The sequence below is a fragment of the Oryctolagus cuniculus genome, chromosome 9 (genome assembly GCF_964237555.1).
Source record: "Oryctolagus cuniculus chromosome 9, mOryCun1.1, whole genome shotgun sequence".
NCBI lineage: Eukaryota > Metazoa > Chordata > Mammalia > Lagomorpha > Leporidae > Oryctolagus > Oryctolagus cuniculus.
The window spans coordinates 12,518,710-12,535,708 of record NC_091440.1 but is presented as its reverse complement, the minus strand read 5'-3'; the positions used below and the strand labels follow the sequence as shown (position 1 = coordinate 12,535,708).

Here is a 16,999-nt window from a genome sequence, read left to right as displayed (position 1 = left end):
GTGGAACTTTAAGTGCATCTTTAATAATAGGTTATACCTGAGGGAAATAAAAAATACAGGATAAATGTGGCTATAACCTTAAATGAAGACTTTATCCACACCTGGCTAATGTGTTCTTTTTAAGGGATCATTAAGTATTCAATTTCTTTCCTACAGAAAGGCAAAACAAAAAGACAAAGCCACAGTCAGCACAACAAATTGTATGGACAGAGAATGGTAGAGAAGGGGCATCCTGATCTAGGGCAGCAGAGCAACCTGAGGCTGGAATCCACCAGGCAAGGGACAGAGCTGGGCTTGGGACGGGGAAGGTTGGAGGAGCTGTGTGAGCCTGGCTGCCTTTCCTTGCGATTTAGATTGCTGAAGGAATTGAAGAGTAGAGATGTTTGAGTATTTGTATTAAAATACTGAACTATAAATTCCTTGAGTATATATTTTTCTCCTTTCAATATACAATATGATTTTTTATTTCATTGGAAAATATTTATTGAATTGATAATAAAAACTTGAGCTTTCTTCGAGGTTGCTTTTTCGTTTTGTTTTTAAGATTTCATTTAAAACAGTATTTTTTTTTTCAAAATTTCTTCACAACTGAGGACTATAACTTAGATATACTTGAATATTTGCTCTCTTAAGAATGTTTTTGTGAGAGGGAAAAGCTACACATGTTCAGGTATGTGTTTCTCCTCCACTTTTATGTATCCTTCTTATAAAATAATTCTAAAATGATCCAGAGTTTTATAAACTGTTAGGAAGAGCTTTTTAACAATACACTAATCCTTTCATCGTTTAAAAACAATAAGTTCCTTTTAGAACTAGGGAATTACTCTTTCCACGTTGAATGCCTAGTCTTTATTGTTTTTTTTTTTTTTTTCAGCAAAAATAGATTTAAAACATTATAAAGTAGTTTTAAAATGGAACATACATTCCTGAATTTTGAGTAGATTTAGAACTAAATACACATACCAGTTCTTTTAGGAATAAATGTGAAATGGGCAAGGATCGAATGTGAGAGTATTTAAATGATTCTCAAGATTTTCTGGTTCATGTGTTGTGATATTGAACTCTTTAGTACTGGGCTTTAATTTGTGCCTGGTGCTGACCTGATGCTGTGCAGGGACACTCGCTGCATCCCTCCATTCAGTCCCTCTAATTATCCCAACTTCCTGGGGAGCTTGCTTAGAACTAGGCATGACTGCTTGTTAGTAAAATATTGGGCAACTCTGGCTACATGGAACAAGATAGTTTCTGATAACAGATTTATGTGCAGATGAACAGAATAGGAAGCTGAAGTTGTTTGCTGTGATTTTACTTAAGTAAGTGTGGGATATTATGGAAATCATTTGATTAGACATAAGAATTAGGCTTAATAAATGAAGTCGTGGGTAATACAGTTCCTGAGTTTATGTTGCTTTGTTGTTTTTAGAGCATGTTTGAAAGAAAAATCGCACTCTAAAAATGATAAGTCAGTCTGATTTGCAGTTTTGTGTGTATTTGGAGATGATGCGGATTCTTTTTGCTGGGAGCATCTGTTAATGCAGAGATTTGTCTCTTCAGGTTCACGTGAAAATGGCGGATGAGGCCGTCTGTGTTGGCCCAGCTCCCACCAGTAAAAGCTACCTCAACATGGATGCCATCATGGAAGCCATTAAGAAAACCAGGGCCCAAGCTGTGAGTCTGAATGAATCTATCTGCTGCAGCTGTTTCATATGTAGTGAGCAGAAAGCTAGAGTTTGTATTAAAAAAAAAAAAAAAAAGAAAGAATGATTGAAAATGCTGTTGCAGTTAGTTCATGTCACATGAGTTAAATGTGGCCGAATTCGCTACTGGAAATCAAAGGCTTTGTAGCATCTGGCAGTGTCGGTTGCTGATCCTGCAGGTGGCTGCTGGATTCAGCTTTCACACCAGGGAGTAGTTTCAGTTCATTTCCAAATTTACTAAGAAAAAAAGAAATCCCAATTAGTTTTGAGTATTAACCCCTTCAGTGTAATATGCACATTAAAAAAAAAATCTGTTACAAAAATTCAGCAGACCCTGTTTACATTCTGTTTCAGTCATTTAAAAATTATGTGTACCTAGATACATTTTCAGAAATAAAAACAGTGCATTGGTAATTATTTTAGTTTGTTAGTACCAGTAAAGTGGCCATAACTTACATGATTAAGTGATTAGTTCTCTTTACCTGGTATTTTGTTTGAATGAAGGAGAATCCTAGGATAAAAACAGTTTTTGACATCTGGAAGAGTGTTTTTGTTTTTTTTTTTTAAATATCAGAGAACTAATTACATATAATGCTTAAAAGCTACATGGAGTTATCTCTAAAATTGGGTGGAAGCAGCCAACACTGGCAGTTAGCCTGGAGTGCTTCAATTAGTGCTCACGTTTCTTTTGAAAGAAATCTTTTAGTAAGATGAATGTTGAAATAAAAAACCGGAATTCATGAACCAATATTATAGATGTTTACAGTTTATTAGTACAGTTAATGAAGGAAAACTCTTTTAACCTTTTAACTGTGGCTTGTCAAAATACAGTCTTTAGTTCAATGTTTATATAAAATGAAATCGATGGAATGAAACCCTTGTCCTATGATGAAGTAATTTAAATTCTGAACGGTATTCAGAAAGCTCAGTCCAGCATTTAAAAATCTCTGACATGGAGCTATTTCTGGATTATGATATTGGCTCTTTCAAAAATTTGACTTTCATTTTAGCAAGATTGTTTTACTAGAAATATGTTCAACACTGACTAATACTGGAATAGCTAAATTGTTTTGGCTAGTATGGCAGAGTTGAGACTTCCTTGATTGGAACAGGACTGTGAAACTCGGCTTCTAGCACTGTGGAGAGCCTGAAGTAGTTGTGAATGGCTACATTTGGAGTGAGGAGGGCAAGAAGGGTAGACACTAGAAGGAAAAATCCAGAGTACGAAGTCAAAGTAAAACTAAGTCTCTGTTTTAGTTCAGTGGCACAGAAAGAACTCATTTGTAGTGGTTGAGTTTATTAATGCCCTTGGGAATGAAATATGTTTGTGTAATAGCCTGGGTTTTGGAACATAGCAGTTCCTGGTTCGGTAAAGAAAGGGGAAATTTAGAGATTTTTGTCCCCCTTTCCAGAGGTTCCTTTTACATAATTATTTGACCCATTAGCCATTGAGAAATTCTACAAACTTGAGGTCAAAGTTAGCCTCAGAAAAAGTTAGGGTCAGGAGGAGCATGTGTTGAATAATGCCAACAAATGCAGTTGGGCTGGAAGATACACAGGTCTATGGCCTTGATTGTGGCTAGGACAAAGACAGTGTGTGTAAAGTGAGTATTACAGACAGTTTTCTGGAATTTGACACTGTACCCAGAAGAGGGAATTAGAGGTGATCAGTGTGCAAGAATACTTACTTTATAGAGTACTTAGAGTAAATACATCAAAGCATTCTGTATGATGTTTATAAAAGATTTGCAATATGATAAAATTGAAAGTACTTTCTGTTTAAAATCCTAAGGTACATCCAGGTTATGGATTCCTTTCAGAAAACAAAGAATTTGCCAAATGTTTGGTAAGTTTATGATGAACAAAAACTGTTAACTAGTTCTGTAGGTTTCATAAATGTGGATAGTGATGCATTATAGAATTTTAATTGACCTAGTAATTCCTTGAAAGTTGTTTGTTAACAGTGGAGAGTTTTTACTCTGTATCCCAAATTTTGATTTGAAGAGTTACTATAAAAATGGAAATATTATGAAGTCACCATTACATCTAATGAATGCTATCTCGTTTATTATATACTGCCTGGTCTTTAACTTTTAAAGTTAAAAGCTTCAGATTTTTAAGTGTAAATATGTGAGGGAGTTCAGTGATTTAACTGTTAGCCCTTAAGCTTGGAATGTGAAGTCAGAAGTAAGATTTTTTTTCCCCCTTTAATCACAAATTGTGACATTTAAGATCAAATCTTACAACCTCTATTTTGTAGGATTTTTTTTTTTAATGATCTGAGTGTCTTCTTAATATCACTCTCCTGCCTAGGTAAATTAACTTATTTTTGCTACTGGCTTTTCATGTTCATTATCAACTAAATTAAGATGATACTGGAACTAGTTTTCAGATATTAAACCATTTTGATTCGTGTATGTTTTTTGATAATTAGATTATGTGTTAATTTATTCTGATAGCTTATACTTTTTTACTTCTTGGCATGCTCCTAATCTTTTCTTCTGTGGACTAGAAATTATGAATGTTACTTTCTAGGTGAAATTCCTACTTGGAATAGAAACATTTAACTTGGAGCCAACAGTTCTTTGTTTTTTTTTCATTTTATTTAAGTTATACAAAGTTTCATGTATTTCACATATACAGATTTAGGACATAGTAACTACCCTCCTTCCTGCCCACACTCCAAGCCTTCCTCCTCCTCCCTTTCACATTCCCACTCTTAATTTTTATAAAGATCTATTTTCAGTTTACCTAATGATCATACAGTTAACCCTACACTAAGTAAAAAAAAATTCAACAAATAGTATGAAGAGGGGAAAAAAACCCCAAAAACAGCACTGTTCCTTAATGGAAGAGACATGGGCTGTAAACAATCATTGAATCCTGAAATGTCTATTTCACTCCAGTATATTACATTTCAGGCACTCTAATAGTTACTTCCCATCAGGGAAAATGAATGATAGTTGTCTTTTTGGGACTGGCTTATTTCACTAAGTGTGATGGCTTCCAGTTGCATCAATCTTGTTGCAAAATATAGGATTTCATTTTTTTTTTTTTACAGCTGAGTAGTACTGCATAGTGTATATATACCATATTTTCTTTATGCAGTCAACAGTTGATAGACATCTGGGTTAATTATATATCTTAGCTATTGTGAATTGTGCTGCAATGAACATGGGGGTACAGATAACTCTTTCATACGCCTATTTTTTGGTTTGGGTAAATTCTTAGTGGGATAGCTGGATCATAAGGTAGGTCTACATTCAAATTTCTGAGGTATCTCCATACTGTCTTCCACAGTGGCTGCACCAGTTTACATTCCTACCAACAGTGGACCAGGGTCCCCTTTCCCCCACATCCTCACCAGCCTTTGTCGTTTGTTGATTTCTGTATGGGAGCCATTCTGACAGGGGTGAGGTGAAAACTGATTGTGGTTTTGATTTGCATTCCCTGATGGCTAGTGATCCTGAGCATTTTCTCAAGTTTCTGTTGGCCAGTTGAATTTCCTTTCTTGAAAAATGCCTGTTCAAGTCCTTTGGCCATTTCTTAGCTGAAATGTTTGTTTTGTTGTTGTTGAATTCTTTGAGCTCTTTATAGATTCTGGAAGTTAACCCATCAGTTGTATAGTTTTGCAAATATTTTATTCCATTCTGTCAGTTGCCTCTTCATTTTGCTAAGTGTTTCTTTTGCAGTGCAAAAGCTTCTCAGCTTGATGTAATCCCATTTGTCAATTTTGGTTTTGCTTGCCTATGCTTCTGGGGTTTTTTTCCAAGAAGTCTTTGCCTATGCCAATGTCTTGCAGAGTTTCCCCAATGTTCTTTAATGATTTGATGGTATCAGGTCCTAGATTTAGCTCTTTGATCCACTTTGAGTGGATTTTTGTGAAAGGTATAAGGTAGGGGTCTAATTTCATACTTCTGCATGTGGAGATCCAGTTTCCCCAGAATCATTTGTTAGACTATTCTTGCTCCAGAGATTGTTTTTAGCTTCTTTGTCAAAGATAAGTTGGTTGTAGGTACATGGATTGATTTCTGGAGTTTTTATTCTTTTCTATTAGTCTACAAGTCTGTTTTTTGACAGTACCAGGCTGTTTTGATTATAATTGCCCTGTGGTATATCTTGAAATTAGATATTGTGATGCCTTTGGTTTTGTTTTTGTTGTATAAGATTGCTTTAGCTATTCAGGGTCTCTTGTGTTTCCATATGAATTTTAGTATCATTTTTCCTATATTTGTGAAGAATGTCTTTGGTATTTTGATTGGGGTTGTGTTGAATCTGTAAATTGCTTTTAGTAGTATGGATATTTTGATGATGTTGATTCTTTCAATCCATGAACATGGACGATCTTTCCTTTTTTAAATGTCTTATTTCTTTCTTTAGTGTCTTGTAATTTTCATTGTAGAGATCTTTGACACCCTTGATTAAATTTATTCCAGGATATTTAATTCTTTTTGGAGCTATTGTGAATGGGACTGATCTTAAAAGTTCTTTCTCAACCATGACATTGTCTGAATATACAAAAACTATTGATTTTTATGTGTTGATTTTATATCCTGCCACTTTGCCAAACCCTTTTATGAGTTCCAGTGGTCTCTCGGTGGAGTCTTTTGGATCCCGTATATGTAGAATCATTGTCATCTGCAATTAGGGATAGTTTGATTTCCTCCTTTCCAATTTGTATGCCTTTGATTTCTTTTTCTTGCCTGGTGGCTCTGGCTGAAACTTCTAGGAATGTACTAAATAGCAATGGTGAAAGTGCGCATCCTTGTCTGAAGAACCAGCAGTTACCAAGATCATGGAGTTCTCTAGCTTTGGATTGTGTATTTTAACCAACTTACTGTATGGATTAAAAACTAAGCCCTACAATTAAACTGAGGCTTTTAGAGGTCTTTAGAGAGAATTAGGTGGAAATAGCCAAAGCTCCAGATTTACCAGGCGTGATGTATTATCTTACAGTTTTTCTTGTTGTCTTTCTTGGAATTTTGACTAGGGTTCTGCTCAAAGAAATTATTTCAAGTAATACTTGCATTAAAATGTACATGAACAAATTAATATGTTAAATTTGTTTATATAGCTGAGTTGGCAAACCATAGTCCACAAGATGATTGCAGCCTGCTGCCTGTTTTTCTAAATAAAGTTTTATTGAAACACAGTCATGCTTATTCCTTTACATATTGTCCATGACTTCTTTTACACTATAACAACAGAATTGAATAGATGGGACAGAGACCATCTAATCTGTCAAAGCTAAAATGTTTAGTGTGTGGCCCTTTATAAAAAAAGTTTGGAAAACTCATGATCTGGAAGAATATCTGTTGCAAGGAAGTTAGAGACATGGTCAACATAAATTTATTCACTCATTAAATAATGCTTATTTGTCTCAATGCTCCGGCCATTTGAGGATATAAAAATGGGTCAGTTGTGGGTCCTGCTCAGGAGGAGCTGCCCATCATGTGGATATCATTTGTGAAATAAAGAAAAAAGATCTTTCCTTTTGGAAGATCTTTGGCTCAATAAAGTTAAGTGCTAAATTACCTAGTTTTAGCTTTAAAACTTGATGAAATTTGAGCCGGCACCTCAGCTCACTAGGCTAATCCTCCGCCTTGCAGCGCCGGCACACCGGGATCTAGTCCCGGTCGGGGCACCGGATTCTGTCCCGGCTGCCCCTCTTCCAGGCCAGCTCTCTGCTGTGGCCGGGGAGTGCAGTGGAGGATGGCCCAAGTGCTTGGACCCTGTACCCGCATGGGAGACCAGGAGAAGCACCTGGCTCCCACCATCGGATCAGCGCAGTGCGCTGGCTGCAGCGCGCTGGCCACGGCGGCCATTGGAGGGTTAACCAACGGCAAAGGAAGACCTTTCTCTATCTCTCTCTCACTGTCCACTCTGCCTGTCAAAAAAAAAAAAAAAAAAAAAAAAAAAGAAAAGAAAAGAAAAACTTGATGAAATCTCAGGAATTAGGGTCCACATTTCACAATGGGAAGGATAATAGTGTCATCTAGTTGGATCCCTCAGTTTCCAAGAGGAAACCCAGAGAAGTTGAATGAGTGTGCACAGGCTCCAGCTCATTAGTGACTTGAGAATATACCAGGACACGCACCTCTACCTCTTGATCCAGAGTCCTTTTAAAATGTTTACTGTAATGCCAGTGGGGAAGACCCTTGTGAGAAATAGAACCACATAAAACCAGTTCATAGATGATTATTTCCTGTGGTAAAGCTGGGTAAGTTGTTTGATTGAACCTGTGCCTTCTGCCTTGCCCATCTCTTCTTGACAGAGTTGGGTGCCTGCCTCTAATTGCAGCAAAGGTTGAAGTCAATCCGTCTTCGCAATTCAGAGCATCATCAGTACCAGCTTTGATTGTGTGTCAGCAACCTTCCCCGAGGCCTTAGTAATTTTTCCAGATTTATCCCCTCACTCAGAGGCCGTTAATGACTCAACCCTGGCTTCTACAGAGACACAAAGTGAGTACATGAAGTACAGGATGGCCAGCAAACAGCATTACAGGTGCAGTTCTGCCCAGAGCATACTCTGCTGTGAACCACTTCCCTTCCCCCAGCCAGTTTGCTGTGCTTGCCTGCATGCAAACACAAGAGGGAACTCTAAGAGACCAGTTACTAAGGAGACATGAATTAAAAAAAATAATTTGAGTGACACAGAGACAGAGATCTTGCATCTACTGGTTTCCCTCCCTTCCTGTCCCTGTCTCCCGTTCCTCCTCCCCCAGAGGTTCCTAATAGGTAGGACCTGAGTGCTAGGAGCGAGGATCGCATTCCAGGTCTTCTTTATGGATGGCAAGAATGCACTTACTTGCACCATTAGCAGAAAGCTGGGGCAGGAGCCAGGACCAGGAATTGAACTCAGGCACTCTGACGTGGAACATAGACTTCTTCACTCGTAGGCTAAATGCTCACTCTCTTCATGAATTTTTTGAAGTGCCTGGTTATGAGCATTTTCCTTTCTCACCGGTTTTCTTTCTGATCTGCTCTCCTCCACTTGCCTTTCTCAGTAGTGTGCCTCATCTCACAGTGTGCCCAGACGTAGCTCGGCTGTCCCGTGTTATTCTTCAGTCTCTTCCCTCAGTCTGCACACCATCCTCTCCTGCCGTATTTCAAGCAGTCCTTAAAGGTACAGCTTACTTGTTACCTCTGCTGGGAAAGTTTTCCATTTCCTTCTGATGGACATTGTTTCCCTTTTACTTCTAGAGGATTTAAGAATCTTTAAATGTCTTATTGGCTTACTGCTTTTCATATTACGCTAACATTGCTTCTGTGCTTTAATGTCCCCACAAGACAAGAGACTTGGTTTTACCCATCTTTTTTCTTCTCCCTGTCATCTGTCCTAGTGATTTCCTTTTATTTTTTAAAGATTTTTATTTATTTATTTGACAGGCAGAGTTATAGACACAGAGAGACAGAGAGACAGAGAGAAAGGTCTTCCTTCCGTTGGTTCACTCTCCAAGTGGACACAACGACCGAAGTTACACCGATCCGAAGCCAGGAGCCAGGTGCTTCCTCCTGGTCTCCCACGTGGGTGCAGGGCTCAAGCACTTGGGCCATCCTCCACTGCTTTCCCAGGCCACAGCAGAGAGCTGGACTGGAAGAGGAGTAACCGGGACTAGAACCAGTGCCCACATGGGATGCCGGCACTGCAGGTGGAGGATTAACCTAATGTGCCACAGTACCGGCCCCCCTAATGATTTCTACATAGTAAATACAATAAATAGTTATGGAAGAATTAAACAGTATTAGATTAAGAACTGTAAAATATTCAACTTGCAAGAAAACTTTGTTCCAATCAGAAGAAAGACTGGTTTGTAACCAGAAGGCAGTATTGCTCTGTGTCTCGTTTGCTATGAAAATTTGCAGGCAGTGATTGAGAAACACTCTGTTCTGTCCATCAGAGCAAGATTCCTACTTAGGATATAACTTTTATAGCATTAAATATTTTTCCAGCAGATGCCAGTTTAAGATAACTCTTTTTAGAGTTTCTTTCTGAGATCCTCCTGCCCCATTACCCAGTCTCAGTCCATTGAGGCCATCGCTGGCACCAGATTTATATTCTGCTGGAGAGTATGTTTCTGTGTGTTTTCCAGGGCTTCGCTGTTACGCAGGTTACTATGAAGTGACAAAGTAGGGTTTTGTTTGTAAGAAAAGAAGTGGCTCTTAGGCTCTCAGAAATATGTATGGAATGCCTGTCCACAGATGAATTTGTGCCATTTTCACTTAATCTTCTTGACAACCTAGGGTGAAGAGAGAAGAAGTTTAGAAAGGTTATAGAATGCCTCGCCCAAGGTCAAACAGCTGGTAGATGAGATTGTGGATCCCGCGTCAGCGGTGTCCCCCACTGCTTCTGTGAGGAGCTGGAACCGGGCTGTGCTGTTAGGGTCACTGTTTTGAGGGAGTGGGGGAGGGCGGGGGATAGGTTTAGTTGGCATCTATTCTTACTGTTGGTGCAGTCTTGTCTCCTTTGCCCCTTCTGGTGTACCAGTGAGAATTTTGTTTTTCTAACACCTAGAGTCTCCGGATAACTTTTAAGACTTCTGTAGTTTTGTTGGTGGTATTTTCATGCAAACAGGTAAGGGTGGGTTTTATATTTTGTAGACGTTTTTGGTCCTACTTTAATGCTCTTTGTATGGCAGTATGTAGGTAGTGTGTTAAGTTCCTCAAGAATCTCTCCTTAAAAACTTTGAAGTTAATACTTTTGTGCAACTGTGTTTTGAATAAAGCCATGACAGTGTTAAAAATACAGTAAATACAGTACTCCCGGTCATTCTTCTATTGTTTCTATCCCGTTTTTTCTGTGACTGCTGTAACTTAAAAGTTTTTGAAATGGAATTGCTTCAAATAAACTGAAGATTTGTTATAAAAAAAAAGAATTTTGTTTTTCTGTGTTTGTAATCTTGGAAGCTAGTGAGAGTAACTTGCCTCATGGATTTGCTGACTTTATCAGCAGAGTAACTAAGTGAGCTGGTAGAGCCATAGCCTAGAGTTGCCTTTTGCCTCTCCTTGACCTTCTTAAGTGGGACTAATTAAGTCTCCTTGGATTTGGAGGAGAACATTGTATGATCTTTTCCTCGTGACAATTTTCTAACTTTCTTTTTTGATATAATTTAATGTATTTCTAACTGATTTTATTTATTTCACATTTATGAGTGTGGTATTTGACATGATATTTTATATATGATTTATGTATTTTATGTATTTATGAGTATGATATTTTGATATGATTGTTAATAGCATACCCATCACCTCAAAAATTTATCATTTCTTTGTAATGAAAATGGTAGTTTTAGTATATTTTTATTTCTAATTGACAAATACAGATTGTACATATTGTGCAGTGTTCTAATACATTTCTAACTGTAATGCTTACACATACGGTATTCTAAAGAACTTACAGGGATTGAATGAAACTTCACAGAACCTTTCTGATGGAATGTCTTTTGACATGTTTGAGAACGTGAGTCTTACTTTGAATGTGAAGTTGGGTTCACCTTTTAGAATATTTGTTGAAGACTTTGCAGATGGTCTGGAGGACTGACTGCTCTAAAGTGAATAGTTGAAAAACTTTCCAGTACTTTTAGGGAGTCTTTTACGGGAGTTGATAAATAAAAGACTTTTAGGGTTTTGGGAGTGGCGATGGTTTCAGTAGGATGATTAAAAATACATTTAAGCGGCTGCTGCCGCAGCTCACTTGGCTAGTCCTGTGCTTGCGGCGCTGGCACCCCGGGTTCTAGTCCCGGTCGGGGCGCCGGATTCTGTCCCGGTTGCCCCTCTTCCAGGCCAGCTCTCTGCTGTGGCCAAGGAGTGCAGTGGAGGATGGCCCAAGTGCTTGGGCCCTGCACCCGCATGGGAGACCGGGAGGAAGCTCCTGGCTGCTGGCTTTGGATCAGCGCAGCACGCCAGATGTAGCGGCCATTTGGGGGGTGAACCAACAGAAGGAAGACCTTTGTCTCCCTCACTGTCTAACTCTGCCTGTCAAAAAAAAAAAATGCATTTAAGCATCTGTGATGTGGTGAGGCTGTGATTTTCTCGTGTTTGCTTCAGGTAAAACGGTTTGCAGTTTTGTACTCTTCACTCTCCTCTCCTCTCTTCTTCCTGCCCCCTCACAGTGATTAGCATGGTTTGAAGTCAGCAAAACCGAAAACTCTTGCTCTACTCTTGCTAGCCTTGTGATCATGGACAAGTTGCTTGATGTTTTATTATAAAGGTTGTGTTTTATGCTTACTGTTTATATGATGTATACTTCTTCATCTGTGGATTTATAACAGAAATGTATCTTGTAGGCAGCATGTTGTTGGGCTGTACTTGAAAATCATTGTGATAATCTGGAATTGGGTTGTTTCCCCTCCCTCCTCATTGAGTGGCTGACTGGGAGCTCTTTGCCTGCTGTTGCCTGCAGTTGTGACAGGATTATACTGCTCATCTTTCACTATTCTGGGAAAGATCACTGTTCACATCACAAGTATGGTTTCTACTGAATGTGTATCACTTTTGTATCATTGTAAAGTTGAAAAATTATAAGTCACACCACTGTAAATTAGGTACCATTTTTTTCTTTTTGAAAAGCAAAACTATTAATTTTTTTTTTTTGAATACTTACTTGAAAGGCAGAGAGACAGAAAGAGAGAGAGAGAGAGAGAGAGAGAGAGAGAGAGATCGAGATCGAGATCTTTCATCACCTGGTTCATTCCCAAATACCCACAATAGCCATGGCTGGGCCAGGCCAAAGCAAGGAACCAGGAACTCCATCTAGCTCTCCCATATCGCTGGCAGGGGCCAAAGTAATTGAACCATTTTCTGCTACCTTCCCGGGCACATTTGCAGGAATTAGATACCCTTTTCTGGTTGCAGGAATTAGATACCCTTTTCTGGTTCCTGATTCCAGCTTTTGGTTAATGTAGTCGTTGAGAGGCATGGATCTTGAATTCCATCCTTCTGTGGAAATACAACTTGCTTATTTGTGGAGCTGGAGAGTGAACGTTAGCGTGCTCTCTCAGGTGCAGATTTGGTTCCTAAACAAGCCTCTCGAATGTGTTTAAATGGGATTGTTGAAGTAAGGAAGATTGGTGAGACACCAGACAGGATCAGTGGTGAGGGAAGGTGCTGCCAAGCCAGTGAGTGGGCAGTGGGGATTAATGATACATTGAAGTAAACAGAGGGTGGTGCGGAAAAGTATTTTCTAAAGAACCCCTCACCTGCAGTTGTGTTTCATTAGTGGTACTTAGTCCATTTTGTGGACTAAGGTTAAACAGACAGCTTGGATCCTAGACGCTGTAAAATTTTTCCCCTGGGAAAAAACAAAAAATCCCAAGGCAGGGTACAGTAGGGGTAGAGAGAGGGATTCATTGTCTCCACATTCCAGTATTCATCTGAGTCTGTCCTTATTGATTGCACTGGATGTCGGACCTCAGGGTTTCACGAGGTCCAACGTAAGTTAGGCTGTAGTAAAAAATGTTACTGCATTGTAATGAAAGCTTCTGTTTTTGTTAACAGTTAAGTAGCTCCTATCAAACCAACCTCTCTATAAAACTATAAATTCTGAAGAAAATATGAAAAACTACTGCCTGAAGATACTAGAGATCACCCATAGTTAGACACACGTGGGCATCTCTGAGTACATGGGTTCTTGGCTTTTTATTCAGTCCTTCGTATACTAGTTGTTCAACATAGGTATTGACAAATAAGAACATATTCTATGATAAAAATAATGTGTTGTATTTCTTAACCACAATATTTTATTTTTAACTTTGAGTTCACCTATTTTGTTTCTTGCAAGTAAAATAAATATATTACATACAGGTGTGGGCATTTGGCATAGCAGTTAAGGATGCAGATTGGGACAAGTCCCCGCTCTGCTTCTGATTTCAGCTTCCTGCTAATATACACCCTGGGAGGCAGTTCACGGTTGCCCAAGTACTTTGGTCTCTGCAACCACATGGGAGACCTAGATTGAGTTTCAGCCCCCTAGCTTCAGCTAGACCCAGCCTTGGGTGATACAGGACACTTTTTGTTCCTGTCTCTCTCCTCTCCCTACATCTGCCTTTCAAATAAAATGAAAATAAATAAAAATTTTTCAAAAAAATAGATATACATATATACATATATGGGTATGTGATTACATACATACGTGTGTGTATATCACATATATACATTCAAAGGAGGCTTTCAGTTTTTTCCAAATTATGCCAAAGGTTAATGGATAGTCTGTGAAAGCAGAGAATTAATGGTCTCTATATATTTGTTAATGGGAAATTTGTTTTGCAGCTTTAATTTGGGTCTGTGCCCATATATTGTAATATATAGTGTATTAATGTATATAAATGTGTTTATTCCTGCTTTATCATTCTGTATAACATTTAAAAAAATAACAGTTTTCAAAGTGAATAGTAGAGGAAGATGAAGAGGAAATAGTGACAGATAAAAAAGGAATAGAGGCACAACAGGGTTGGTTGTGGCCCTGACACGAATGGATAGGCCTCTGCCTTGAGCACATCACTGCCTTTCTCTGTTGCTGCAGGTACTTGCATGTACTCACTGATGTCTTCTTCATAACAGCCTAGAAGGGGGTGGGATCATCTTCTCTTTGTAGGTGAAGCTGAAACTGCTTAAGATCACACAGCTGTTAGTGTCAGGGCAAGGGTTTGTACCCAGACCACTGCTCATGGTCAGAGGTCCTGAATGGTGTTCTGCCTCTGAGGAAAAACCTTAGAATGTTTTCAGCTCTTTTTTCCCCCTCACCCATCATTATTTTTTCCTGTAAGATTATAATTTGTTAAGCCTCTTGGTATCTCTAGTGTGTAAAACACTGTACATTCCTAAAGGGGCTATTTAAGTGCTGTTAGAAGATGTGCTTTCCTCTCAAAAGCTAGAAGAGGGAAAAAGAAGCAGAAGGGGTAAGGTAGGCAGACAGGAAGAAGGAGAGGAGTGAGAAAGAGTAGTGGCATGGTTATTCTGGAGTCAGTCTGTGGAAACCTTCTCAACAGCCAAGAATGTATGTGCAGAAGGACACTTTTTGGGGACAGCAGTAACAGCATGCTGACAGTAACAGCATTGGGTAGCTAGTAAAACCAGCAAAAAAGTATGGAATGTAGATATTGAAAGATGTCAAATAAGTAATAAATTATTTTTCACTTTATTTAAAACATGCATGTGTGTGTGCACGCACACACACAGATGGAGAGAAATTTTTCTTCTGCTGGTTTATTCCCCAAGTGTGTACAACAGCAAGGCCTGGGCCAGGCTGAAGCCAGATGCCTGGAACTCCATCCTGGTCTTCCTGGAGGGTAGCAGGGACCTAAATACTTGAGCCATCACCCACTGCTACCCAGAGTGCTCATTAGAAGGAAGTTGAATCAGAACTGTAGTATCCAGGATTCAAAGCCAAGTACTCCAGTATGGGGTGCAGGTGTCCCAAGCGTCACTGACCACTGTACTATATGCCTGCCCCAAAGAATAATGTTTATCTTCTGGAGAAATTCCGGGTAGGTGTATAGTTTCTTCCAGGTAAAAGAAAGTCAAAGCTGTTGAACTCCTGGTCTATAGACGGATATACTTCTGAATAAGAGGAATGATGGCATTGCATGGGTGTCTGATAAGGGAAAAATGAAAACTTGGGTTCCTAGTGAACTGATTGTTCTGTTTGGAGGATCATCAAATAATATATAAAAAGTTGTTTCATGTGTGCATACCCACAATTTTATGAGGGCATTTCAAAAGGTTCATGGAAAAATGAAATTAAATGAAAAAATGAATTCAAAGAAGTTTATTTTGTTGAAAAACATTCTGCAATCCATGCACAATTTTTTGTAATACGCATTTTCCATAAACTTTTAAAGGACTTCTCAATTGCTTGGATTTAAAAATTTTCTTGTACCAAAATAAACACATTAAAATTTCATTTTCATGCGCTTTTTGAACTGCCCTAGTATTTTATGGTATCATTATTTCTAATTTATAAGGAAACAGTATTTAGAGGAATAAAATTATTTTCCTAATCTCATACTAGTAGATGATCAGAAAGCTGTGACTAAAACTTAGATTCTTTTGATTGAAGATTTTTTTTTGGTAAGATAGATTTATTTGAAAGAGAATGACAGAGCGGGGAAGACAGAGAGAGAGGGATTGATCTTCTGTCTGTGGGTTCACCCCCCCAATGCCTGCAACAGCCAGGGCTAGGACAAGCCAAAGCCGGGAGCCAGGAACTCCTTCTGGGACTCTCCTGTGGTGGCAGGAATCCAGGTACTTGGGCCGTCATTTGTTGCCTCCTAGCCACATTAATAGAGGGCACGATCAGAAGCAGGGACCTGGGACTCAAACCAGGCATTCTGATGTAGGATGTAGGAATTGCAAGTATGACCGGACTTGCTGTGTCCGACATCCACTCCTGAAGTTGTTTTCAAAAGGCTTATGAGTTCTAAAAATCTAGAGTTTAATTGTACAGCATCATATGGAAAACTTAAATTTAGTTAATTTTCACCAAAAGGAAATAACCAGGAGATTAAAGTTTTATTGTATAATATTTGTTGTGATTACTCTTTTATGGGCTTTACAAATCAGTATACGTTTTACTTAGAGAAAAGTAAAATCATATTCACGTGTTAATATTATGAGTGCCTACTTATATGTGTAATAATCTTTGCAAAAATAACTTCACACATATTAATATCTTTCATTTTGATGCTACATTTATCTTAGAAATTTTAATTCTGATTATGACACTTACTATTTTAAAGGTTGCTAAATGGGGCGCCAGCATTGTGGTGCAGCATGTTAAGGTGCCTCTTTGACTTAGGTATCCTATATTGGAGTGCCAGTTCAAGTCTCAGCTGCTTCACTTCCAATTCAGCCTCCTGCTAATGCATCCTGCCTGGGATGTGGCAGATGATGGCTCAGGTGGCTTGGGCTCCTGGCACCCACGAGGGAGGCCTGGATGGAGTTTCTGGTCTTGACTTTGGCCTGGCCCTGCTGTGAGTTGTGGCCAGTTGGGGGAATGAACCAGCAGATGGAAGATCTGACTGTCTTACCTTCTGTCTGTCACTCTGCCTTTCAAATAAATAATAAGTTGGTAAGTACTGGATATCTGTTCATATTTCATTTATGTTTTCTCACTGTAAATTGCAGATTAGGTTATGGTGAATTGCTTATAATCTGCTAGTATTCTATGTCCCAGTAAAGGAGCGCCTGCTCCTCAAAGTCAGATGTTTCGTTTATTTTGTTATCTAAATAATTGTTTTATATAATTTATAATTTTGTGTTAACAAGCTTCTAAGCTTTTCAGAGTCTTGCCAAATTACTGATGAG

At 38.7% G+C, this 16,999-nt stretch overlaps 1 protein-coding gene across 15 annotated transcripts in view; it reads left to right on the top strand.

The window, feature by feature from the left end:
- PCCA (propionyl-CoA carboxylase subunit alpha) overlaps positions 1-16,999 on the top strand; it is a 438,870-nt gene that overhangs the window by 84,110 nt on the left and 337,761 nt on the right. For all 15 annotated transcript variants that reach the window (XM_070048637.1, XM_051850469.2, XM_008260152.4 and 12 more), the window contains 2 exons: positions 1,555-1,668; positions 3,490-3,543. In XM_070048637.1, coding sequence (XP_069904738.1) covers positions 1,555-1,668; positions 3,490-3,543 — 168 coding nt within the window. The remainder of the gene's footprint in view (positions 1-1,554; positions 1,669-3,489; positions 3,544-16,999) is intronic.